Source organism: Opisthocomus hoazin, chromosome 2, assembly GCF_030867145.1.
Source record: "Opisthocomus hoazin isolate bOpiHoa1 chromosome 2, bOpiHoa1.hap1, whole genome shotgun sequence".
NCBI classification, from domain to species: Eukaryota; Metazoa; Chordata; class Aves; order Opisthocomiformes; family Opisthocomidae; genus Opisthocomus; species Opisthocomus hoazin.
The window spans coordinates 29,411,161-29,438,939 of record NC_134415.1 but is presented as its reverse complement, the minus strand read 5'-3'; the positions used below and the strand labels follow the sequence as shown (position 1 = coordinate 29,438,939).

General features: G+C 36.5%; 1 protein-coding gene across 1 annotated transcript in view; it reads left to right on the top strand.

Annotated features, from left to right (window-relative positions):
* The window catches only part of GPATCH2 (G-patch domain containing 2), a 130,554-nt gene that overhangs the window by 76,792 nt on the left and 25,983 nt on the right, over positions 1 to 27,779 (top strand). The window contains exons 6-8 of the mRNA XM_075413014.1: positions 13,280 to 13,344; positions 16,108 to 16,147; positions 19,508 to 19,578. Coding sequence (XP_075269129.1) covers positions 13,280 to 13,344; positions 16,108 to 16,147; positions 19,508 to 19,578 — 176 coding nt within the window. The remainder of the gene's footprint in view (positions 1 to 13,279; positions 13,345 to 16,107; positions 16,148 to 19,507; positions 19,579 to 27,779) is intronic.

Sequence of the window (27,779 nt, the reverse complement as noted above, 5' to 3'; positions counted from 1 at the left end):
CGTGTGCCCAGTCTTCCTGTCGACTCATTCTCCTGAGAAGAGCTTAGGGTGCTGTCTGATTTTCGTTGTCCAGGGTGTAATACAGCTCACCAGGTGCCCCTTTTAAAAACAAAAGGCAACAAGGTTTTCATGCAAATGAAACTTGACGGGTTCAAGACTTTGAGACCATGCAGAACTGTAGGTGCTACAATAGGGAACCAATCTGCAGCTGAGAGGGAGAGGTGAGTTATCCTAGCAGGTCAGTTCTCCCCACCTCTGTTTGAGGTTGTCAATCCGAACTGCTTTCCCAGTCGCTGGAAGTGTGGTGACATGGAAAAGATGGTACAGAAAGAACAGGACCTCTCCATACTTCTGCCTGCTATGAGCCTTTTTTCAGTGAGATGAGCACGTGGGCTTCAGTGCACTGCAGGCAGCAGGGCATTCTGTTTAATTGCAGTGGCTGGCTGTTTGTTTTTCATTTAGTTATAATTTATGAAGCTAAAATCCCTGTCTCTTTTGAAAATAAGAAAGCATTACTTGCAGTGTGCATTCTAGTCATGGTATTTTTCATCTGTTTCTGATAACAGAAATCTAACATGAACATGTCTAAGTATGTTCATGGCTGTATAGATTAATGGAACTGATGTCAGCAAGCTTAATATGAGTTTTAATGTGTAAGTACAATGAAAAGATTTTAAAACAAATTATTTGGCTCAAAGCTCCATTTATATGGTGTATGTTTCAAGCTCATAATCAGGGCTTACTGTGGGTCAGCATGTCATATCCCAGTGGTGTCTAGTGAGATGGAAGGTTATCTTATATGTCAGCTAGATAACCCTGTGAACAATTTTGAGCAGTGGAGATAATGGGACTGAATTCTGAAATGAGGTAGGACTCTGAAAAGGGACAGAATTCAGAACAGGAGCTGGAAAGAGGACAGAGTACAGTGTCATATGTGGGCACCGTATGGCTGCTTATGAAGGCCTTTTAGCATCAGTAGCCACTTACATTTGACGATAATCCTTCTTGACAGGGTGCAATTAAAATGTGGGAGAATGGCAAATCAGGTACATATTCCTATAGAAAAGAAAGGTGAAGTAAAAAAATTATTTCCTTGCTAGTGGTGTTATCTTTTTTTATCTAATCTTTGTTTTTCTGAAGTTTGAATGTGGTTATTACACAATAATCTAAGTAGTATTTTTTGCCATGTTTTGGACAGCTTTTACTCTCTTCAAGTTGTGCTGTCCACAATTATTGTTTTGTTTAAACCATAATGAATCTTTTTGAATGTTTCTTTTTTTTCTTAATAAAAATAGAATTTGTATGTACTTTGAGGAAATTGTAGATCATCTTTGTGGCAACAGATGCACTTTCATACTTCAGTTCTTTCCTTTTTTATTGTTCTCTATTTTTTTGGTTTTAGTTTCATAAATAAGGAAAAGGCCAAATTTGTCACACATTTATGAAAAGAATAGTTATGTAGTCTCTATAGTTTCATGCCTTCTCAGATGACACAACAGGCTTTCTAATTGTGCAGCTGAATCAAACCATTGATCTCATCATTGAACTAATTCAGTCTTTATATAAAATATCTAACTTGTATAAACAATCTATACACTACTTGAGTTTCAATTTTTTTCCCATCTTTAGAGCTAGCACAGTATATCCTGCTGAATTCTGTTATCAGCCTTTGGAAAATGGACTTTTGCATGTGTATATTTACACTATATATTTTGACAAATCTTAGGAGCACTGGTGTTAAAGTTGTTTTTTCCCCACTGTCTTTTGTATCACTCATCTTGTGTTTGCCTTTTTAGCCATAGCACAACTGGATTATTTAGCACTGACGAGCATGTTCTTTCTATTAGCATTTATTCAAACATTTGATAACCACAGTTGTAACTCCTAGCAAAAGCTTAGTGACTTCTGTAGCCTTTGGTCAGCCAGTAGAGGCCACTCATAGCTTGCTACTGAAGCTGGGCCATGATTTGAAAACGGGGGTTTTGTTGTGTGCATGGGCTTTTTAATCCATTCTGATCAAGCTTACGCTGCCATGAACTGTCATAGCATGACTTGTAGCTGCAAAGAGTTCTGTTACGAGTAATTCTGCTTATATATGTAAATGCATTTAAAACTGATGTTTTTCTGTTTCCTGTAAGTCCTGTGGCAGTAGGAATAAAAATCACATTCAGTGATTTCAAGGAGTCTTAAAGCAAATTCTTAGGTGCCCTTTGTTGTTGGTACAATCTTTACTTATGTTATTATATTACATTAATGAAGTAAGGAAAAACTATTACAGATTACTTCGGGGGAAGAAGGAGAGTCTTGTTTGTATGTTTTTCTTGGTTTTACCAAATGAGGAACTGAGCTGCAGAAAACAACTTACCAAAGGTCACAACAGCAAGCCGGAGGCAGAGCAAGGAATTGAACCTGCATCTCCCAGGTCAAGGCTAGTATCGTAATCGCTGCTCTGCTTCTTCCTTCTGTCTGTATCACCGTGAGGGTAACGTCACTTATTGAGAATAATTTTACAAGTAAAAACATTATTTCAGTATTTTAAGTCATTCTTAACTGATAAGGATACAGTTCCAGCACTACTGAAGTCAAAATCCATAGTGAAGCTTTCACCCTAGAAAAAGTTTTATATCTAAACAGACAGCTAAAACATCATGGTAAACTTTTTTTTTAATACACAGCATGCTACTGCAGCATTTAATTAGTAGCTTTTTGTACTAAGGGAAGTTTGTTTTAAGTAGGTAAAATATGTTGTGTTCGCTGTCTACAGAGTAATGAAGTAACATAATTTTTGTTGCCATATCTTATACAATTCAGACAGCTGTCCTAAAGATTTTCCTGTTCCTAATATACAAAATTGAAATAGTGGTGCTGTGGGGTGTGTTTATGCAGTCCTGAGACTCTTACATTTGCCTTTTAACAAGGTGATTACCATTTAAAACAAACAAAAATCCTTATATCCAGGCCAGTCTTTTTTCAAAAGTCTTTTTTTTTTTTTTTAATTTGCAATTATTTAATTTCAAGATCAGGTTTTATCTTAAATGCAGTAGAGAATAACTGTGTAATAACAAAGATTTACAAAGAAACTCCCTGTTTTGCTTTTATACATGAGATGTAAATTTTTAAGATTTCTCTGAAAGAGCTATGTTCAATAGTAGACTATTCTTCTTTTATTCTCAGATACCATAGTTTTTCTTTTCCATCTGCTCGTAATTCAATAGAAAATGGTATGCGAAGAGACAGCGGTATTTTGATCAGTTTGTGAAAAGAAATGTAGAGAAAACTCTTAACAGTGTGTGAAATCACTCGAGAGGCTGGGGAGCTGGGACATATTCTTTAACTCCGAGGAACTTATTGATTCTCATTTTACCCAGGGTGCGTAGCTCTTTCAGTTTGGCTTTGGTGATTTTCTTTTTTTTCTTTTTTTTTTTTTTTTTTGAGAAAACAAAAAAACGTGTAGAGGGATATGTGTTTTGCTTTAAAGTCCATGTCTTTTGACCATTTTTCTTGACGTTTTTCTCCTTCATTATCACTTGCATATATTTCACAAGCAGGATAGCAATGATGCATTGATTTTTACAACACGATATTAGTAAGAGGTCAGTTTAAAAGAATTATAACTAGAGTAGTAAGAAACTGGCATAGAACTATTCTGCCAGAGAACCATGTCTTCACAAAGACTTCGTAGAGTTTGACTGAACATCACTTAAAGGTAATGTGTACACTAAAGAGATGCTTCTCCCCCTCTACACTGCCCTAGTGAGGCCTCATCTGGAGTACTCTGTCCAGTTCTGGGCTCCCCAGTTCAAGAAAGATGAGGAGCTACTGGAGAGAGTCCAGCGGAGGGCTACGAGGATGCTGAGGGGACTGGAGCATCTCTCCTGTGAGGAAAGGCTGAGGGAGCTGGGCTTGTTCAGCCTGAAGAAGAGAAGGCTACGAGGGGACCTAATAAATACTTATAAATATCTGAAGGGTGGGTGTCAGGAGGATGGGGCCAAATTCTTTTCAGTGGTGCCCAGCGACAGGACAAGGGTCAACGGGCACAAACCAAAGCAGAGGAAGTTCCGTCTGAACATGAGGAAGAACTTCTTCCCTCTGAGGGTGACGGAGCCCTGGAACAGGCTGCCCAGGGAGGTTGTGGAGTCTCCTTCTCTGGAGATATTCAAGACCCACCTGGACAAGGTCCTGTGCAGCCTGCTGTAGGTGACCCTGCTTCGGCAGGGGGAGTTGGACTAGATGACCCACAGAGGTCCCTTCCAACCTCTACCATTGTGTGATTCTGTGATTCTCTGGAATGGTCAGTTTGGGCCCTTCAGCAAGAGTGTGCTTATAGAGGGAATAAAAATGTAATGGTAGTGTCAAGCTAGCATTGCAACAGTGATTCAGTAATGTATACTGTGAAAGCTGTTTTTATTAGTTTTTTATATTGCTTCAAGTCAAATAATTTGTATAGATATTTTCTAAAGATGTGTTTTAAATCCAGAGCTTTGTTTATTGTAGGTGCTTTCCAATGTTTATAGTGAAGAAGGGGTATAAAATGAGTGATAAAAAGTTGGTTCTGAAAATAATAAGAAATTGCTCTTAATCAGTGCAATAAAAAGTAGAAAATAGGTTTTCTCTGTTTCTTCCCTTGATATAGTTTGACTTAATTTCCTATAAATTCGCAATCATAGATATGTGAATTATGGAAGTGCCATTGTGATGCTGCAAAATCCTGTTGTCTAGGACTTCATTTTAATCGCAATTTGTTTTGAACAACTTGTTTTGTGGAAACTCCTGCCTGAGAGAATTTAATTTGCTAATACAATTTGAAAAGTTCAGTAATCAATACAGTGTTTTTAGGAAAAGGTACTATAAATATATGATCCCAGAAAAAGATATCATTTAAATTCCAGAAGAAAAGATTTTCATAATTATATTAACTTTTACATGTGTTAATCTGTAGTTGATCATAGTAGTTAATTTATAGAGGGGGAAAAAGGAACCTGTGCTTTCATTCAGATAAGTGTTTAGCTTGTTTGTATAATTAGTGTTCAGCAGAATTTTGCTGTGTTTTTACTGGTTTTGCATGCTATAAATGTGACACACTGTGATGGCTAAGTTAACCATTCAAGTCAAACGCTTCTCTAATTAAAAACATTTGCATACCAAGGAATTAACATCCTTTTAAAAAGTGAGCTTGGTAATGTCTTTTCGCTGCATGTGCTGTGAAGTGTTAAGCAAAAAACCCAATTTAAAATAAAAAAATGTAACTTTTGGTATTGTCATAGTTTAACCCGGCAGTCGGCAGCTAAGCATCAGGCAGCCGCTCGCTCACCCCTCCCCTTCCTCCCAGTGGGATGGGGAGGAGAAATGGACAAAAGGGAAGGATAAAGGGTTAGATAAAGACAGTCTAATAAGGCAACAAAGTAAATACTAATACTAGTAAGAATACTGCTAATAATGATGTCAATAATGAATATGCACAACAAACTATATACAATACAATTTTTCTCACCACCCAATGACCGATTTGCAGTCAGTCTCTGAGCAGGGACTGCGGAACCCTGAAATCGCGAAATTCCCAAAAAAGTTCAAACTCTTGGACAAGAGAGGTTTCAAATTCACAGAAGAGAGAAGAGCTGATTCCTGCCCCCTGGCCAACCCCCATTCGTGAGCTGAGCATGACGTCTATGGTGTGGAGTATTTCCAATGGCCAGCTTGAGCTGGCAGTCTGGCTGTGCTCCCTCCCAGCTCCTGCACCCTGCTCACTAGCTGAGTATGAGAAACTGGAAAAAGTCTTTGATTTCATAGCAACAACTAAAAAAAAAAGTGTTGTCAACATTCTTCTGGTATTAAATCAAAAACACAGCCTCTTCTGAGAGAAAATTAACTCTATCCCAGCTGAAACCAGGACAGGTATTTTAAAATTAATTTCAGATAAATTTATTTTTCCGTAATGGAGAATATATACAAGGTACAATTATGAATAGGACATAGTCTGTGTTTTTTCAAAATTTCATTTCCTAAGCTAAACAAACTATAAAGAGAAGGTGTACTTGTTCCCTTGATTGTGTGATAGTATGGGAAAAATAAGGGAGAAGAGGGATGGCTGAGTATGCATTTCAAGGTAGTTTATATTTTAAATATTAAGAAAATGTATAGAACAGATCCATACTTACAAGCTCTGTATTATAGGTGTCTAAAAACAATTAATGATTTCCCATGGGCTATTCAGTAACTGAACACTAAAATATACTTTAAATAAGAAGTACACAGAATTGTGTAGTGGTAGTGTCACGTATTTTTGTTTTGTGTTAACACTGTATTTTTTGTTGGCACGTGATAATACTTTTTCTTCAAACTACAGCACATGTAAATTAAAATAGTACTGTAATATTTATTTTACTAAAAGAGGCATAAATTGATCCACCAAGTTGATTATTTTTCTTTAAAGAATATATTATATAGACTCCAGTCTTGGAGGCCTTTTACCCTATTCATATAAAGTAAGCAGTAGTGTTCAAGCAACCTGAAACTGTACTGTAGATGTTTTGCTCCTCACTCTGTGATGTGATAGTTTGAGCCAGTTTAACTATCCCTTTCTTCAAGTTGTTTTTGGCAGACACAGAACCCCTTTATTGTTCACTTGCTTATCTGGCACTTTTATAATTACAGAATCACAGAAATCACAGAATCAGAGAATGGTAGGGGTTGGAAGGGACCTCTGTGGGTCATCTAGTCCAACCCTCCTGCCGAAGCAGGGTCACCTACAGTAGGCTGTAGAGGACCTTGTCCAGGTGGGTCTTGAATATCTCCAGAGAAGGAGACTCCACAACCTCCCTGGGCAGCCTGTTCCAGTGCTCCGTCACCCTCAGAGGGAAGAAATTCTTCCTCATGTTCAGACGGAACTTCCTCTGCTTTGGTTTGTGCTCGTTGCCCCTTGTCCTGTCGCTAGGCACTACTGAAAAGAGCTTGGCCCCATCCTCCTGACACCTATAAGTATTTATTAGGTCCCCTCGTAGCCTTCTCTTCTTCAGGCTGAACAAGCCCAGCTCCCACAGCCTCTCCTCGTAGGAGAGATGCTCCAGTCCCCTCAGCATCCTCATAGCCCTCCACTGGACTCTCTCCAGTAGCTCTTCATCTTTCTTGAACTGGGGAGCCCAGAACTGGACAGAGTACTCCAGATGAGGCCTCACCAGGGCAGTGTAGAGGGGAAGCAGAACCTCCCTCCTCCTGCTAGCCACACTCTTCTTGATGCACCCCGGGATCCCATTGGCTTTCTTGGCAGCCAGGGCACACTGCTGGCTCATGGTCAACCTGTCGTCCACCAGGACACCCAGGTCCCTCTCCTTAGAGCTGCTCTCCAGCAGGTCCACCCCAAGCCTGTACTGATGCATGGGGTTGTTCCTCCCCAGGTGCAGGACCCTGCATTTGCCTTTTTTGAACCTCATCAGGTTCCTCTCTGCCCAGCTTTCCAGCCTGTCCAGGTCTCGCTGAATGGCAGCACAGCCTTCCGGTGTATCTACCACACCTCCCAGTTTGATGTCATCAGCAAACTTGCTGAGGGTACATTCTAACTCTTCATCCAGGTCGTTGATGAAGAAGTTAAACAAGACTGGGCCCAGTACTGACCCCTGGGGGACACCACTAGTTACCAGACTCCAACTAGACTCTGCGCCGCTGACGACAACCCTCTGAGTTCTGCCATTCATCCAGTTCTCAATCCACCTCACCGACCACTCATCTAGCCCATACTTCCTGAGCTTCCCTAGGAGGATATCATGGGAGACTGTGTCCAAAGCCTTGCTGAAGTCTAGGTAGACAACATCCACGGTTCTCCCTTCGTCTACCCAGCCAGTCATGTCATCGTATAAAACTATCAGATTGGTCAGGCATGATTTCCGCTTGGTGAATCCATGCTGACTACTCCTGATAACCTTCTTTTCTTCCACTTGCTTGATGATGGCCTCCAGGATAAGCTGCTCCATCACCTTTCCCGGGATGGAGGTGAGGCTGACCGGCCTGTAGTTCCCTGGGTCCTCCTTCTTGCCCTTTTTGAAGATTGGAGTGACATTGGCCTTTCTCCAGTCCTCGGGCACCTCTCCTGTCCTCCAGGACCTCTCAAAGATGATGGAGAGTGGCTCAGCAATTAGTTAATTATACTTAATTAACAGTTAGTATAGCTGCTAATCTAGTCAATTAATCCTAACTTCCCTTTTCACTTAAAAAACCAAACAATAACCCACCAACAACAAAAAATGCTTCCATAGACTCTTAAGGCTAAATGCGAAAGAGTATGCGGGCGTAGCAGTGGTTCCTTTGGCAGCAAACTTCAACCATTATGGCATGACCTGAAGCTCAGTTGAGATATATGGCACACAGTGATATGCTATCTGATTACTTTGCGTTTCGAGGGAAGACATACCCCATCGTGTATGTACTTTTTTTGAGAAACCCAAGCACAGTTATATAAAAATCCACTCAGTAGGATCATAGAGTAATTCAGGTTGAAAGGCCTTCTGGAGGTCATTTTCTCCAACCTCTTGCCAAAAGCAGTGTCAACTAGGAGATAAGACCAGGTTACTCAAGCCTTTATGCAACCTGGTTTTGAAAACATCATAGAATGGAGACTACACAACCTGTCTAGGCAACCTGTTCCATTGTTTGAAAATAGTCCTATATGTAAATGTGTCTTTTATTATTGGCAAAATAAACTTTACCCGCATTTGTTGATTTAATGAAACTTTTTCTTTAAAAACTGTAAACAACAGTAGAGTTTACATTTTAAAAGTAGGTGTTTTTCTCAAAACTTAAATAGTTGCAGCATTTAACTGGAGCTACCAGTTCCAGCTAGAATGGGATGATTTTTGTTCATAGCTCTCAAAATATGTAGCATTACATGGCAAAATAAACTTCTCCTTTGTTTAGAAAGAAGAAAAATGAACTAAGAAAGGATGATTAGACTACTGACCTCTCCATACTTTGCTGCACTCCTTTCGAGAGTCCTGAAATAAGTGAAAGCAGTTGCATTGTCTATACTGTGTCTTTACTTCAAAATTATTAACATTTAACAGTTGCTGTGCTCAACATTATTTCTGTGGAGTAAAATTATTTCTTTCTTTTCTTCCTTTTTCCATTTATTCCCACCATCCTTTCCATATATCTCTTCTGAAATTTGTCATATCTTGGGCAGCAGGATACGATGTCTTGTGTTTTGAGGCAAAACCCCCTAGTCCTGAATATTTTTCCTTTTTACTGTGTCCATCAGCATGGGCCATAATTTCATAGGCAAAGCGTTCTTTGCAGAACAGGAGTACTCCATCTCTGAGTTGGAGTACCTGTCTTTAAGGGTCTCTGTAAACAGTACGCAGCCAGCACCTTGTCATGTTATTCGAGCAATGGTAAAAGGAAGAGAAGAGTTCCAAAGATGACCCTAAACTTTATTCGTATTAAAACAGTTATATCAGTGGTAGATTACAGCATCTCTAGTGCAATGTGTTGCTGGAGACACTTTACACAGGAGGAAGATGACAAGCAAGGAGGCTCAAAGGTTTTCCTAGTTTCCCTTTAGAAGCCTACTAATTTCGCTGCTCTGTGCAACTAAGCCATGGTACAGACTGCAACACAGTTGAGCTGTGTGAAGACCTGTGATATTTCTTCTATACTTTTTGAAGGTCAGTATTGTTCCCAATCCTCTAGCATGTCATCCCTAGTTATTTGCTACATCTAGTAAGCTTTTTAAAAGCTGCTGTTCTTAAGTAGGTGAAATAGTTAGAAACACTTCCACTTTTTGTAATAGTTATAGTTACCTAAGTTCCAGGATGAGTGTGATTATGTTCAGTTACAAGATACTATGACTTCTAGAAACACAGGATATTAAATATACAGCTAAATGGCTTTAAAGAGGTTATTGGACATTTCCTAGGCATTTTAATGTCTCATAAGAACAAACTTTTGAAGCCAGAATTTATGTTGTGTGTGAACATTAAAGCGTGCTGTGGTGTTTTTTTCTGAAAGTTTATTCATCAGAAGACTTGAGAAAAATATTACTGTGTTTAATAACACTTAGGAAAAAAATCTGCTGCCTTTTTTTCCTGTAAAGCACGTGGCAAAAGTAGTCTACAGCACCTTGTTCAATATTATCAAAATATGTTTTTTCAGATTGCACTTAAATAGCCCATGGCTCAGGTGTTTGTTCCAAAAAAAGAGAAGACACCCCCTTTCACTTTTTTGGAAGGAACAGTAGTGTGAAGACATCAGACATAAGCAAGGAGAATTTGATGGGAAGGAAGACAAGCCCAACTCAGTTCCAGTGTCTCTTCTCAGATGACTCAGTCCTGGTCACCTTGACCCCTGTGGCTAAGAACCATCAAGGACCATTGCCATCAGTGCTAACTATACAGCATCAGCTCTATGATATTGTGTACTCACAGCTAATTTACCGTACAAGTGTTGAAAACTAACGCTCTTGTGTATAGAATAGTGTGTAAGAATTGACCATTACCAAAAAGAGTGTTGCTAGTGAATTAAATTGAAGTTTAAAACAGGCCTGATCTGTCAATCTTCTAAGTGTTCCTGTCAGAGCAGTGCTGATTCCCTGATGCACACATGTGCACTCAGACATACACTCTCGCATATATTCAGTTGCGCAAAAAAAAAAAAATCTGAATTGTGCAAAGCTTCAGTTCTGTTTGTTGTTAGTTACCTAATGGAGAGCTAATACTTGCTTTACCTCTTGATTTCTTCTTGTGTACTGGGGTTTCATCACCTAAACCAACTCTAGATAAATACGCATTTTTTTGCATGAATAAAGAATCTGCACAGTTGAGAGGATATTTGTTTTAATTTTAGTGTCCTGCGATCTGCTGCCACTTTCTGGAACAACTGGCACTCTCTTCTGTGGAGACTGAGCAGATCTCTGGAGTAGAGTTTTCTAGTAGTGAGTTAGCAGATGAAGACGGGCAAGAGGTTTTGGTTTTCTTTTTACACCCTAGATAAGTTTTGCAAGTATGAATTCTTTTGCATTAATAAATTGTGAATAGTACAATAATCAGCATTCAGTTTTGTGTAAAGATCTATACGTATGCATTGTGAGTTTAATTTTATAACTATTCTGTGGCTGTTTGATAACTGAAGCTATCTGGGGTGTGCAAGAGAAACCTGTGCAGTGTACTTTGTGGTCGGTTGTAATTGTATTCCAAGCAAGTTCATATTCTCATACAAATTAGTGGAAAAACATACTTCTGTGGCTTATATATTATTTTAAAACTGGCAATTTGTCAGGTGATTTTTCTTGAAATTTCCATGCTTATTAAATTTCAGGTTATATATTTTGAGTAAGCTGGAAACTTAAACTTGTTACCATAAGTATGGCTGCAGGTAAACAACCAATTTTTGTCCAGAAAATAGCTTTTGCTTCTGTCAACATGTTGTTTATTTTCTCCCCGAGATAAAAAGTTCAGTTTTCTGATATTTGTACCAAGATAAAGTCTGTAAACAAGATTAATATAGTGTGGAAAAGATTGTCAGCAGCCCTGGCAAAGGAAATAAGTTGCCTGTACACAGAACATACTGTAAACTGAATAAAAGTGTCAGGTCCACCATGAGATAATGTGATCATGAACCTCTAACAAAGCATGACATAGGCACAGTCGGCTTTTCTTATAGCCACAGTGTAGAAAATGGATTACTGTATTCCAGGGATACCCACTGGAATAGCATGAAAACCTCATTTTGAGATTAATGCAGGATGTAACTCTCGAGAGCTGAGCTACGTGTTTACCTATAGTGTTAAAGTAACAGTTTAGTTATTAATCTTAAAATTTGGAAATTACATATTAAAATACTTGTTCATATTTCTAGGTCTGTCTTTGTGAATTGACATTCCTTGCTCTTATTATTACGTGAACTATGACATTGCAAAAGTTACGTTGGGTCACTATTTTATTATTACCATGTGGCTATGTAAGGCCTCAGTGAGTCTAGTAAAACAATAAATTCCAGATGCGGGTAAAGCAGTAGGTGCTGTCCTCCCATGTACCTACCATGATTTGCTCTACTAGGGATTTGTATGTTTGCATACATTGTTCTGCAGTAATGTATTACCAGTTCTTTTCAATTACCATGAGCCAGAAAAGTGACAAAACTTCAGGGTTTCTCATTTCAGCCCTGAGTGGTGTCATTCTTCAGGTCAAAGAAACAGATTTTGGTCAAATACTTAAACTGCATGGAGCTTTCAAATTATTTGGTGACTCTTCTTTGAAAGTTTTCCAGACTTGGAGCTCCAACTGCCCTGGCTTTTCTCCATCATGAGACCAGATGAACAGAGATATTTTTCTTTAGAAGTTGAGCACATTGATCTTCTAATAATGACTAAGCTGCTTTTATCTGTGAATCTTCCGCTTATGTACTTCTGGCAAGCGTCAGATGTACAAATGTAATGTCACTGAGTTTTTGTGGTCTCCTTCCAAAACTGGCAGAACATCTGATTTCATTCTCACCTCTGCTTATCTACTGACTATAAAACTGTCTATAAGGAACTGAAAACTTGTTCCTGCATTCTTTCCAACAGGAATAGTTTGCCTTCTGCTCTGGTTCTTCAAGCATGAGTTTCATCAGGTGGTTTCTTATTCTTCAGCATTTAGCGGTCTACACGTGCAGATTCTAAAAATAAAAATAAAGCTGTTTAAATGCATTCTTGAGCAATACCAGAATATCATAATGTGCAAAAGTCTGCACGTGCTATCATGCATTCTTAAGATCATTCTTAAATTGAATGTATTATGTATTTTTGGTTTCAGTATATATAAAGCACTAGTCAAGGACTACAGTGCAGTGTGGTAAAAATTATTTTATCTTTACTTTCTATCCCACATCAACTGAATTTCAAAAGCTTTGCGTTGAGATACAAAGGTTGGGAGGGGTTTTTAATAAATTTATTGCTGCATTAGCCATAAATAAGGATAGTATGCAGAATGTGAGTTTCAAAACATCTTTCATTTTTTGGAGATAAAATGCTTAATGGACTTTTCAAAAGTAACTTAGGGTCCTGACATCTGTAAATGTCTGACGTCTGACATCAGTCAGAATGACGCATAAAGGATATTGGTAAATATTGTATAGCACTTTCTGCACTCTGACTTTACTTAAAAATTACAGATACAGGTAATTGCATTTAGTGTATCTAGTGTACTGTCTCTATCTTGTATTTAGCATTTGTGATGTGGTTTCTGAATAACAAATCAGTGTGTCTGTATGCTGCCCCATTATTTAAAGACTTTTTTTTCCTACTTTTTTCCATTAGATAACTCCAGGACCAGGTGTTAGCAGGAAAACGGTTCACTTGTCCCAGGATTCTCTTCACCATGAGTGAGTACAAGTGATGGCAGTTATAACTTTTTATTGTTGTTTGCTTTACAGCAGTACGTCTGTCCCAAAGGCACATTTTGCAATTGTACAAATATATGATAAGAGAACCTCAGCTCAGTGACATAATTATCTTTATTTAATAATAATATTTATAATCCTTTTAATAATAACATTTATAATCCTTTGTAATTCATTTTATGTTTCTTAATGAAATGTGACATTCGGCGCTTTGTAAATGTGTTTTTATTAACTTGCTAAGTGTATGCTTTCCTAAAACAGAACGCTTTTTAAGGCTAGATACCAAATACAGATTGTTTAAAAAGACCTGTTTTATTTTTCTCCAAAGGCAAATTCAGAAATGCCAACCTTGAATATATGAAAATAAACAAGCATCACATCTTTGAGTCTTAAACATGATGTATCATGTGAGAAAGAAAGTTATCATAAATTCCGCAAAGAGACATTGAATTAATGTTTAGATTCATGCAAATAGGGAATGTCATTCAGTTCGTTTAGTGACTCTAGTGTGCCATTACTGTAAACTCTTATTCAGTTCAGCTGACACCATTTAGCAGTGTTAGTTCTTGATTATGTCTTTTGAACAGTTACAATAAGAAGATTAAATTTTCCTATATTTCTCAGATCAGAATTCTAAAACAGACACAAACACGGTTAGGAACTGATATATTTGGGTATACATTTATATGTTCTAACTGCTACTAGATATGGCATCCGCAGTTAAAAACAAAACCTACCAAAGCACATGTACTAGATACATCAGATCCTCAATACCAACTGTTTTATGCTGCTAATCCGCTTCTGTTGCATCCCATAACTTGTGTGTTAAATAAAGAGGTTGTGATTTCATACATTATTTCTACCCTAAAGTAATTCAACTAGTATTTTGTGGGTTTTACTGTTCTTATTTTATTAAAACAAACAAGCAAACAAATAATACTGTAGTTAAGTGAATAGACAAAATCATAAAAATCAGTGTGATGTGAATATCATGTTCTCATTACAAGAGGTCTTATTCTGTAGAAAGGATTTTTGATGTCAAAATGTGAGATGCATTCAAAATACTTTGAATTTTTTTTTTCAATAGAAATGCATTTTACTAATAATTTAGTCTGTAATCCACTGATTTGGCACAAACCAGCAGAGTTTATGTGGAGGAGGATACCCCAGTTCACTGTTGCTCCTTGAGCGTTTGCTGTTGACACTGATCAGAGACAAGACGCTCATCTATCTGGAACCGAGATCTAACTCGTTATATTTCTTATAATATCTTCATCAGCTTCTGGATATTTGTGACCTTATTTGTTGCGTTACTCACAAATGTGATGGTTTTTCTTTTCATCCACTGCCAACATTCAAGTTGCACGTGCGTGAAATCTCCCGGTTTTCCTCAGATTTTGAACTATTTGATGCAGTTGATGAACGTTTCATGTCCAAAATGTATAAATGTCTACTAATTTTTATCTCAAGGTATATTTTTAACTTTATTGCTGTCATTCTCTTTTCATTTCCAACTTCTTTTCCTTAATCATGTTGGAAGTAGAAAAAGGAGTTAGCGGTATGCAGGTTTTGGTGACAACTGGTCTTGTATACAAGAATGAGAAGGTTGACTGCTCATCAGCGAGCTCACAAAAAATGACTGAGAAAAAGCCACAAAACTTTAAGATATGTGACTTAAGAGTAATTTAGACCAGACAATCCCATGGAATCTGCTGCTTCTTAGTATATTAAAGTAAAAACTTTAGTGTCATCGTGTGGCTGCTGTGGGGGAAAAATGAGAGTAAACTGTGTTGAATTTAACCACTTCAGAAAAAGCGTGACTGGGTTAAGCTTATAATATTTGGTTACACTTCTAGAGGAACTTAAAGCACAGTAGCAGGTCATGTGATGGTCTTTTTGTGCAATATGATAATGGATGGAATTATTTTATCCTTTGCCCAAAACTTATTGCTTGCTTACATGAGTAATATGTAGGTACTATATGTAATTTCAGATCCCCCTTGTTACAATTGTTTTTTCGTTCTTCTTTTCATTTTGCAAGCATGAAGCTTTGCTGCAGGCTTGTATAATGCTTACTATAGTTACATTCAAATGTTAATTCAGTTCCATGTGATCACAGTGTTTATGTGAACCAGTATTAATATGTTTATACTACCATGGAGGAAAAAGTTCATTGTGAGTTCTTATCCCTGCATGTCAACGTCTTAGTCCAAACCTTCATCTCTATGAAATAAGGCTGCCAATAGCCAAAATTGTGCAGTTCTATAGAGATATGAAGCAACTGAATTTATGGACTTCGAATTTCACTTTAGATTCCAACTCAGGTCTCAGTTTGTTAAGAATACATTGACAACTACCAGGTAGTCCACAATACTTAAAAATCTTTTCAGCTGTAATCATTAATAAGTAACACTTCAGTACTAAATATGTAATTACTTTTATTTATAGCACATGCATTACAGTATACTAAAATACTATCATTTATATATTATTTTAGCTTGTTTGACAAAATATAGTTACCTATAAAGCGAATAGCTACTCTAGAGTGAAATCTGTGGTGCATTCTTTGAAAACTGCTACAGACTTAGAGTTCAATAAAAATAACCCATTATGATAAAGCATAGCTGAAGGCTGTGTTTTCCTGGCAGACAATGAGGTACCCAAAAGCACGCACAGACTGGTCATATGACAGCATGTGCTTTCTTAGTTATATTGTTAAACCTGTCTTTTCTTTTTCTCCCACAGCCACTGGTTTAGCCCTGGGGCTAGGAAGGAACATAGCCAGGTAAGAACTGCTTTGATCAAGAACAGTTTACCTGAGATGTGTAAAGGAATTTAACTACCTCTACTCCAGAGGGCGTGGGCTAATATGTTAAGACATTATAAACAAAGCAGGTATGATTTCATATTTTCTTGTAAGGAAACATATTAACAGCAGTACATTTCAGAAAGTCCCTTAATTAAAAATCTTTAATTAGTCATTTAATTTCAGTTACGTATCTTTGAGTTTTAACAGGTTAAATGAAAAGTCGGATTTTTTTTTTGTTACGGTTTTGTTAATCATAGTATCTCCAAATACTGCATTTCTCAAAATGCTGGAAAGCAAAACATTTGACTCACAGCATCAAGAAATACAGAACACTGACAAGAGTGGGCAGACTTCTACAGGAAGATCTTCAATTCCATTTTTTCTGCATTTCATTGGTTAAAACTACAGCAGTAAAAGGACTGTTAAATCTCCATCATGGTTGCAGATATTGGTGAAAATATCTCAGTAGTTTGTCTGCTGAGCCCCTACATTGTAGTCCCTAGGAGGCTCAAGCCTAGAGACTGTGGTTGAGGGAATGCGAAGACAAGTTTAATATTTGATTAGCAACATGGCGCTTATTTCTTTAGCTTGTCTTCACACATGGAGGAAAACCTTTCTTTATGAATGCTAGTAAGGTCCAATACATAACATACTGTCCAAGAACTATAAAATGAGACAATAAGTCTGGTTTAATTTCATAAATGTATAGTTAACTTCAACTATGCAGTAAAAGTAGCTGAAGATATCATCAATGCATTGAAATGTAAGACTCAAGTTCTATAGTACATTTTTTTAAGTTGGCAAAAATTGATAGGACGCAGTTGATTTCATTAGATCTGTGCCAGTTTGCTAATACATTTACAAATTTAAATAGATTTGAAACTTTGAAAGGAAATACGATCTATAGAGTCTTTGGAAGGTTCGTCTTAGGATGATCCATCATGAACAATTGTAGCTCCAGTAAGTGGTTGTTTAAATCAGCGTATACTCTGTCCTGTCCAATCCCCCTTCTTTTGAACTCCAGAGCAAGCTGGAGTTTACTTGCCCAAAACCGTGAGAGTGGGTAAAACATAGTACAGTTTTAGCTCTAAATTGTGAACTTCCAACATGTTATACTAAGCTGACTGACACTTAACATCTAAATAGATGGCTTTATATGATTTGCATTTAACCCTCAATATTCTGAGACACATTTCCCAGTAGAAGAAACACATTAAAAAGAACATTTTAAATATAAGCATGTTTCATCTTAGTAAAAAAGTTCTCTTGGGCTAATCTTTATCCTATTCCTGAAGTGTTGATGCTATAAGTAGTCAAATTTGCTAGGTTAGAATGAGTTTGGGTGTTTGTTTTGTTTTTTTTTAAATTTGATTTTTAAATGTATTGATTGTCTCACATGGAGTAATTAACTGAAGATGTACTGTTTATTTCTTTAAAAGATTCTAAGCTTAAAACAGTATAGAAATTCCCATGCTGAGAAATACCTTAACCTACATCATACAAACTGATAGTATCCATTCAGCACAGAGCGTGAGAAATGTATGCTTGCTTGGCTGGTGTATAATGACAAATTCATTTTTCTCAGATAATAGTAAATTCGAATTAATTCTGAATTTTACGTGTTTATTTCATATTTCCCATGAGTTGTATTTTCAGAGCTTATCTGAAGTTCACTGTATTTGTAACTTGCAGATTACTAATGAATTGTGAAATAAGGCTCATGTCATCAAATAATCTAGGTGCTACTGGCGCATGAAGGGTTCTTTTTTTTAACCAAGTAAAAGAAGTGAGAATGATGGTGCAAAGTAATTATGATGACTTTGATGGCCTACGTATTTCTCACTAAATTCGTGAAGATCCAGAGTGTGTAACTATTGGTTGCATGGGTTTACGACTTTCTCTTTTGATTAATTTCTGGAGTTGAAGTTACTATGTTAGAACACAAGTAATAAACTAGCCAGATTTAGTCTGGCAGGTGATCTGTATTTGTACATGCTGTAACTGCATTTTACTTATCAGCCAGAGAATATTGATAACAGTGAGACTGTTCTCCTTAGCTTGATCATGAAATAGATACACACTGTATGAATGTCATGCTGGTGATACACACTGTATGAATGTCATGCTGGTAAAAATTATGCCTACATTTAAATATGATTTGTAAGTGCTCTGATTCATTCATTTTAGAAAATGGAAAAACTATTTTGCAAAAATGTATCAGAATAAGGTGCCTTACCTTTATGTATCCTTCAGATTGCCTTTTAAAGCCAGACTGCATTATTTTACTGCATCTCAGAACTAGATAGATGAAATGATGAGGAATATTCCTTATACAAGAAGCAAGCCATAGAGAGTTGGGGATGAATTAATCAAGTGTAATTTTATAGATAGGTGTCAATTTTTGGAGTCCATGCTCATGTACAGCATTAAAGGGTGGTTGGCCAGGTCATAAAGGTCATAATTTCCTAATTGTCAGTGGACTTTTAAATGTGTTTGCTGTGAATATTACATCCATTTACCTGTAGGTTGTTTTTAAACAGTCTTTCGTTCTATACTTTCTTCAATATATGATTAGTTTCAAGAAACATTTGTATTTTTTATATTGTCTAGTTTTCATTTCTTTAGTGTAACTTTTTGACAGTCGTTTTTTGCTGTTGTTGCGGCTTTACTCATCCTGACAAATATCCTAATGCTGGAAATAGACTTCTGAGTATTGGAGGTAGTCTGAATGAAAGATCTTCCTTTATTTGTCTAAAAATAGATATAGGAAATCAGAGCTTGTTCCAGAAGCTGAGTCACCATTTCACTTAAATGAATCCTTCATTATCCGTACTTCCCTGCTATTATGGGAAGCTTTAATACTGTGTTTTTGTTGATTCTGCAACTTAAAAATTACAAAAGCTCCTGGGGTTTAGACGACTTTATAACTGTTTCATAACTGCTTAGATTCGAGTGCCAACCTGAGCAGTTTTTTCCTAAATTAAGTGTTCTCCAACATTTTTTGTTACACTGTTTTGAAAATTTAAATTGTAATTGTGAAAATTGTAAAATTTTATGGATAAGTTAATTGTGAATTGCATGACTTTCTAATAGGCTTTGAGAATGCCTTAATTTTTACATTTTCAGTTATTTAGCAATTTTAAATTGATGGATGTACCCTGAAATATTAGCTATTACTGTAAAATTCTATTAGATGTCCATCGCTTTTAGAGTCTTGGGTGAAAACTATTGAAAGATTACTCAAGACAGGGAATAATGTCATTATCAGGATAACATTTCTAAAAAGCAAATAAAGGTATTGCTTGTGAGACTGTTCTGAACATTTTTTTTTAATAGCTTCAACTCTTGCGAGACAACCGATCGGAAAGAGGGCACAAGAAAAACAGCTCTGTAAAAACAGCTAGCAGGTAAGTTAATGCTGAATTTGTGAACTTCTTAACTCTCAAATTTTAATATAAGAAATGATACCATTCTTTTGGGGTATTATCAGAGGTCTTCTGGTTTTTTGTGATTTACTTCCAATAATATCTTTTATATGGTATTATCTTTGCCTAAAATATGGGTATTAGACTTTATTGGTGACCGTACCCAACTACACTTACTAAACTTAATCTCTTTAGTAAACATCAGAATTAAAGGTGTGCCAAAGTAAGGTTTATGCTTCTGGCATGTAAGTTAAGTGCTGAAAATGTATTAAATTGCCATTATGCATACATGCTTTTGAAATCAAGAAGATAAATACTGTAACACTTAAACTGTTCTTATATTTTGACAATAAAAATTTCATTGTGAAGACTTACTAAAAATGAATCTAGTTTCTCCTCCAGCTTCTTTCCTGCCCTTCAAAAGACAAAAAATCCAACACTGAACTGATGGGCACTGGTTTAGGAGTTTGTTCCTAGAGGGTTTTTTATGTACATTGTACCTGCTGAATCTATTCTGCCAAATAATTATTTTAATTCTAGTATTTTTTAAAATGAGAAACTATAGAAATGTTTCCATTGCTATGTGCACAACACATTTACACAATTTTTATGTTGTTCTGTAAAGATGACAATGTACTATCAAATTACTTTTTTCAAAAAGTTATCATAGATTTATACCGTCATGTAGTACTATGGTTTTGAGTAAGACAATTGTCTTTCAGTAGGTCTTTAGTATATATGTGGTCATCCTGAAAAAGGTATCTAAGGTTGTTAAATACTTTAATATTGTTAAATGCTTACTTTGATGAATACTTAGAAAGGGAGACCAATACTTCTTTCTAAAAATATGCATATTAACTATGAATCTATTTCATTGTGTACAAGTTGTGGTTACATGCTCTGAAACATCGGTTATGCAAGTGTTGGTCATTCATCTTCAGAAATTGTGGTCATCTTTGTCTATAAAACCTTTTATATTAAAGCCAAAAAACTTGAAATTTTCTGCGTTTGTTTTCTGGAAAATGCACTTGTTAAATCATATTTTTACTCAGAATTTTAGAATGGGTTCACTTTAGGTATGAATTTTCACTATAAATGCACTCTTACTATCAGGCTGCGTACATGAAACAGAGTATAAAGTGAGCAGTAAAAAACAGATTATATTTAAAGTCATTTTAGGATCTTTTTTATGCGGTAGCAATGTAAAGCGTTGTCTGAGGAATTCGGGATCATAACTTACTTTTTTTTATTTGGACCAGTGAAGTTCTTGTGAAGTGATTGCTACCTACACAAGCAGGTGGAATAGAGATTTTTAAAATAGTGTTAAATACCTAAAGTGATCTTCAGCCTCTCATCGTGTCCAATCAGCAGTACGTTAGTAGACTGTTGTCGCAATAAACATCTGGCAGGGTTGTGTGGAAGCAATAGGTGGTAAATCCAAGACAGAAGACTGACATTTTCTGTAAAATATACGTAATATTAAAGTAAGACTTACATAAACCATTATTATGATATACATAAAGCCACAGTATATTATCATAGTATAATACACTTAGAAACAGCAGTGTCACCTCCTAACATCTCCTGGTACCACCATCTTTATTTTCAAAGGCTTTTTCCTCCAGATGGAGTTAGGTTATTTCAAAATAGTTATTTGTGCATTTTCAGAAAACTGTTTTCTTTGCCTTTACTGTTAGATCTTTAAAGTGACTTGAAGAGAAGTTCTCAAACTTCTGTGAAAATGATATTTCTAACAGGCCATCTGCTGTCTTAGAATCAAGTCATATACATCTTATTTACAAGACATATATTGAACAAATTTGAACATTCTTGCTACAGTTTAGCTGCTGAAAATAAGAACTTGATTGGCACCACGTGCAAACATTTTTTTCTCTCAGGCCAATAGCATGTCTGGTGACTATGTTCTTCTTATAGTTTGAGTGTTCTGTAACCTAGTATTTTGCTTTTTATCGAAAGCTGTTACAACCAAAATCAAGATTGATTTTCAGATATATAGGAAACGTTCGTCTCCTCGTATGTTCGTAGTACCTGTCCTCATTTGATTCAAGACAATTCCTCTGGTATTCTGTTCCTTACAAATAAAATTCATGGTGCGTAGTGACATATATCTGATTTATCTGTGGTTAATATTGAAGGTTGATTTTGTTATGACTTAATTTTAACTTATCATGTCTACCAAAAGGGTTAATCTTGTTTTCACTAGGCAATACAGAAAAGGAGAATGTTTCTGCTTAACAAGGTACCTATAGAAATTACTGGTTTAGTAGCAAATATTGTTCACAGAATTAATAGTGAACATCACCTTAGTTGCAAATGTGTGTCTTCATTATTGTACATGAAATCTTGAAATGGAAATCTGTCATTTAGATTTTTGCGTGTGCCCAAATACTGTAAAAACCACTAAACTACAATGATACCAATCGAATGTTACAAGGTTAAGTTACAGAATTAAGTAACGTTGTAGTAAATCTTTCATTATTTGTGTACTACATGCATATGCACTTAAATCTTTTGTTGAATGCAAGTGTTTACTCACACCTGAAAGTCTGAAGCTTTCTAAAATTGACTTTAAATTAGCTCTTGCCTGGGTTAAACTATTACAGTTGATACACTAAGGCAATTCAGATGAGTAACCCCCTTAAAAAGAAGCATACAAGAGGTAACAGTTGTGACCTTATAGTGTCTTCTTGTTTTTTACTAAATGCGGTGATACAACAGCAACAGTTGGTGAGTATTGGACATTCTATAAAATTATTGTACTTACCCAGAACACAGTTTAATCTGCTTTTATTGCAAGACTGAATTTCTCTGGGTCTGTCTTTGTATAGTTTTCACACAACTATATTTCTTATTTTCTTTTTTGTTTGCGGTTCTGGAAGACCTTTTTTCTGTTTTTCATATGTATATGAGATATGTGTATACTCACATTTTTCTATGCTTCCCTTGACTTTTCTTACTTCTTTTGGATGACTGAACACACTTCTTGTGTCAGCATGTAGACAATATGTAAATACTCATATGACATTAGGTCAGTGACTTATCGAATAATTTACTCTTTAAATACATCAGAAAGGTGTGGAGCTCTAAGCATGGCAATGGTCTGCAGCTCTGTCTTTGTGGTGGAATAATGCTGATGCTTTCTGAGTGAGCTTTGCTGTACTGGGTTGGTTGTATTAGGCTGCTTCTGTCAAAATTAGTACCAATGAGCCAATCCTATATAAACTAACACAAACTTGTACGAGTGGCAAGATAATTAGATTGTTGAGAACTGTTGATATGGCTACTGATGAACCAAATATTAAGGAAGGGGACAGTCCTGCACCACAAAACTTAGAATCTGGATAGATTATATTACACTGATACAGTTCAACACATGTGATCTTTGTGTTGTGTATTTGACACATTCAAGTATATATATCTATGCTACCTTTACAGATAAGCTTTAATCTACAAATATATAGTTTTGTCATTATTATTTAAATCATGTAAACGGTACTAAATAATACTGGTTTAGAAGCTGCATTTATTTCTCCCGTATAGCCTTGAAAAAGTTCTCTGTTTACATTCTCTCTCTGCATTAGGACAGGAACAGTCCCCTCCCCAATCCAGCTACACGGCTTGAAGGTGTTAATTCTTCCAGCTGCTTGTTTTCACCCTCTACTCTTTTGCCAGTAAGGAAGTTTTTTTGTCTGCATCTTTTGATACACTTTGTGCAAAACCAGCCTGGTTAGTTCAACTCACCTATTTAAACTAAATTGGCTGGGTTTGTACAAACCATATTAGGGAGTGCTCACATGATTTCTTCCTCCAGCAGAGCTGTGGAGATGATAATCTCCAGCAGATGTGTGATAACAAATAGCTTGGGATAGTAATGTCTTCATCTGGCGCAGTTGTTAGCAGACCAAATGTCTGTCTGTAGCCCGAGGCTGTGGGCAAACAATTGAACATCATTGAGTTATGGCGATGTTAACAAGTTGCTGCTTGGCAGCTGAACTGCCATAGCTGATCATGTGCCCACTGTTTGCCTGCTCTCATCATGAGATAAAACACATTTTCTTAACTCACCTTTGTAAAATTTTATAAAAATGAGTTCTACCCAAAGAAGATTCCCTAGGGCTAGGAGATTCATTTGGTCAGCTGTGGAGACAGCACTGAATGATATTTTGCTGAGCTGCTATAATGTGATTTTGAGCATGTGTTAAATATATGGATGGCTTCCATCACACAATTGTCTGCTTGTCTCTTAATATTTAATGTATTTATGCTCACAATACCCTATGAAGCTAGCAAGTACTTTTATCCTTATTTGACAGAAAAACCAGAATGCTTAAGCAATGTAATATTTTGCCTTTGGTCATACAGTCAATGCCATAACTAGTTAATTTATGCTGTAATCTAGAAACAAAACAACAGAATTGCAGATTGGGAAAACAGCAGACTACTAAGTAAGTTAAACTTGTATAATTTTCCTGCACTATACATAATGGTCTTGTGTCGTTTTTTTTTTTACAGTGTGCTTCTGTTAAGTATCAGTAATTATTTTATCTACATACTTATTTTTCCTTATTATACTGCAAGTGGAATTAGACACATGCATGAAATGAGAAACTGATAAGAAAACAGTGCCAGAACTCTTGCCATCTACCAATTTTTTTGGTCATATCTTGATAATTGCATGTTGGCTTTCCACACTCAAATGTTGGAGCGGGTCCAGAGGAGGGCCCCAAAAGTTATCAGAGGGCTGGAACACCTCTCCTGTGAGGAAAAGCCGAGAGGGTTGGGGTTGTTGATCCTGGAGAAGAGAAGGCTTCAGGGAGACGTTATTGCAGCCTTTCAGTACTTAAAGGGATCTTATAAGAAAGATCAGGATAAACTTTTTAGCAGTGTCTGTAGTGACAGGACAATGGGTAATGGTTTTAAACTAAAAGAGGGTAGATATAGACTGGATATAAGGAAGTAATTTTTACAGTGAAGATAGTGAGGCACTGGAACGGGTTGCCCGGAGAGGTGGTAGATGCCCCATCCCTGGAAGTATTCCAGGTCAGGCTGGACGGGGCTCTGAGCAACCTGGTCTAGTGGAGATGTCCCTGCTTACTGCAGGGAGGTTAGACTAGATGACCTTTGAAGGTCTTTTCTAATCCAAACTGTTCTATGATTCTGTGCTCCATCAGAGATCTTTAAAAGAAAAAAAAACCAACACTATTTGTAATTCTTGTGCAGTTCAGTCCTGGCTTAAAAGGAGGCTAAGTCATACTCATAAAAATGATTTCAAAGTGGAGCAGAATTATGCAAGTTAGGTTTCAGCTAGCTACTGATGCTGTGTTAACAATCTAGTCAACGTAGCAGCAGCTTAGTCTGCAGTAGGTAGCCACTTCTTGTGGCTGCAAAGTAGACCATAGCTTGAGGTACCTTGAATATTTCTTTAAAAATCAGCGGGAGCCACCTATTCTGCCATTACTGCAATGTGAAAGGAGGGCTGTGTGCCGGTCGTCCAATGATCACCTGTAGCTGCTCTGTTCTTAGCTGGCAAGAAGTCTTTGAAGTCTGCTCCTGCCATTGTAAACAGTACAGACTGAAATACAAGTCTTTGCACATGTGGAGGAGACTTTCAGGAAAGCAAACTCTGGAAGTAGTACAAGAAGGATTACATAAAGGAAGAATGTCAGATGCTGCTAAATGGCGATGTGTCAATAAAAACCCAGAACATTAGTCAAAAATTCCACATTTCCTGCCCTTTCCCTGCTTTCCCTAGTTGTTCTCAATCCGGTTTAAATATGTGCCTGGTATTGGTACAAGAGGATGACTCTCCAGCATTTTCACTTTTTATGACTAACAGTATTCTCTATGAAACAGTATTTAAAGAAACCTCCTGAGAGAAAAACTACACCAAACGTGAGGAGATCTTTTCAAGAGTGTACTATTGCTTTGGTTAGAAATATGACTTTCTCTCCCTCCCAGTTTGGAAGGGAAACCTGTTTTTGTACCTTTGTACAGCACTTGTTCATTTTCATCTGATGATACAGACCGTAGTACTTCTTTACACAGATGTGACAAATAGCATTACAGCTGGTCTTCATTTGATCTTGTAAAGAGACAAAGACGTGCAAGGATTCTGCCTGCTCCCTCTTTCCCACCGTGTCATCTGTTGTTTGGGAAAGACTCCTAATTTGCAGCAGATACAAAACTATTTGTCGAGTTGCAGGTTTGCCAAAAATAAATGAAACCATTAATTACTACATTTTTTGAACAGCTGTTAATGGATTGGGATAAGAAAACTGTACATTAGACTACTGGTTAATTACAAGAACTGTAATTGTTTAATGTGGCTTTTGTGGAATGAAATTATAATACCAGAGGAGGTAAATTCAGCCAATTTTTGCAAATTATACATGAAAAAGTGCACATACTTACACTGCAGTAAAGCTAAGGAATGCATAGCTGTTTTACTGGGTGATTCACTTCTGCCGTCACATGAACATGTATTCCCAACAAAAATACTTTAAAAGAAAGTAATATTTAAACAAGCCTTTTAATTCAAGTGTAAAATTATTACTAGTAGTAAGTTGATATCTTGTAACCCCAGAGCTAATAGTGCAGGAGATTCAGATATAACATTAAAATCCAAATGTGTTTACATCATTAGACATTAACAACTAAGCAGTTTTATCTCCTCTTTGGAGTGCCATGAAGCAGTAACTGTACCATTACGTTTGGTGCTTAATAATATTTGCAGTTCCAGATTAAATTATGTGGATATTTGAGGACACATTGCCTTCCTCCCTTGCAGTCACCCTCAGGGATAACATTATTCCATTAGTTTGGTGTTTTTTCTTCCCTGGGAAGAATAAAAGATGGTGCCATTTTGGAAGAGAGCAATTCCTTATTGAGTTTTCTATAATTTGACCTTATTTTTAAGATCCTAAAAAGATTTTCATTTGGGGGACGGGGACGGGCGATGCGGTTTGATTGTTATTTCAAAATGTAGTATGTGATGCTTTAATTTTACGGAAATCTTCAAGCCTCAGTATAGGTTCATGGATAGATTTAAGTATCCCTTGACAAAATGAACATTAGTCACTGAGTGTCTTAAAAGTACTGTATTTTAATTCAACTTCCATAAGAATATTTTCAAAAGTTGCAGAATTTTTTCATGCTCTGTCTAGAAAATACATTTTTCTGTATAGTCTGAGCAGTTTCATTGCATCTTTAATGCAAAACTAGTTAAGTACAAAACCACAAGCTGAATTTCATTGTTATTGCACTAAAATCTAATATACTGTATAATGTTGTACATAAAGAAGCTGCTAAATGACACTGAAAATTTGTAATTTAAGATTGAATTCCAGGTACGTATGTTAACCAACAGGAAGTCAACTAGTCCTGATTTTAAAATATATGTAGTAAAAAAAATCAGATAACCTCTAAAAATTATGTACTTCGGGATCCTCCTGATATACCATCTGAACTGAATTTTCCCCTGAATGAAGTGATAGCAAATTTCTCACTTTCAAATACCTGAATGTTAGCACATGGTACACTTGTTTCTCACACTCCACTGCATTAGAATCTGTCACTGATTTTTTGCTCGATTTTGTGCTCCAAAGCTCAAGCTTTACTTGTCTCGGCTTACTTGTTAAAATGCTAATGGCATAAGGATAAAGTTAGTTTGGGCTTCAGAGGTGAGAAGACCATTCCTGCTGTTTAAGGTCTGAGCAGGAGCTATGCGCAGTAATTTGCACTGTAGTTCCACAAAGTATTTAACGTATTGTTAAGCAACATGACAATCAAAAGAGGTCATTTTGCATTTTGTTTTTCTGTTCTTATTGTAAATTAAACTGAGCAATTTTTACATGGAGTTCCTACTAAGCTTAGAGGAATCCCTGGGTGTCATATACCCAAAGCAGCGTCGACTGATGCATATTAACTAAAATTCTGAGTCATAGGCCCAGTGACTTCTATCTAGACTGTGGTTTTGTTTGAGGAGAGAAAGAGTTTAGAAGAAAATTTGAGTAGTTTGTTCAAATTTCATAGAATTTTCATGTTTATTTTCTTTGTTGATATTTGAAATTGTGATCATTTATTATAATAATACTTTTCAGTGTATCTGGACATTAATGTTTGGTAACTGTCCTAGCCAAAAGGAAGAAGAGGACACTGTTCAG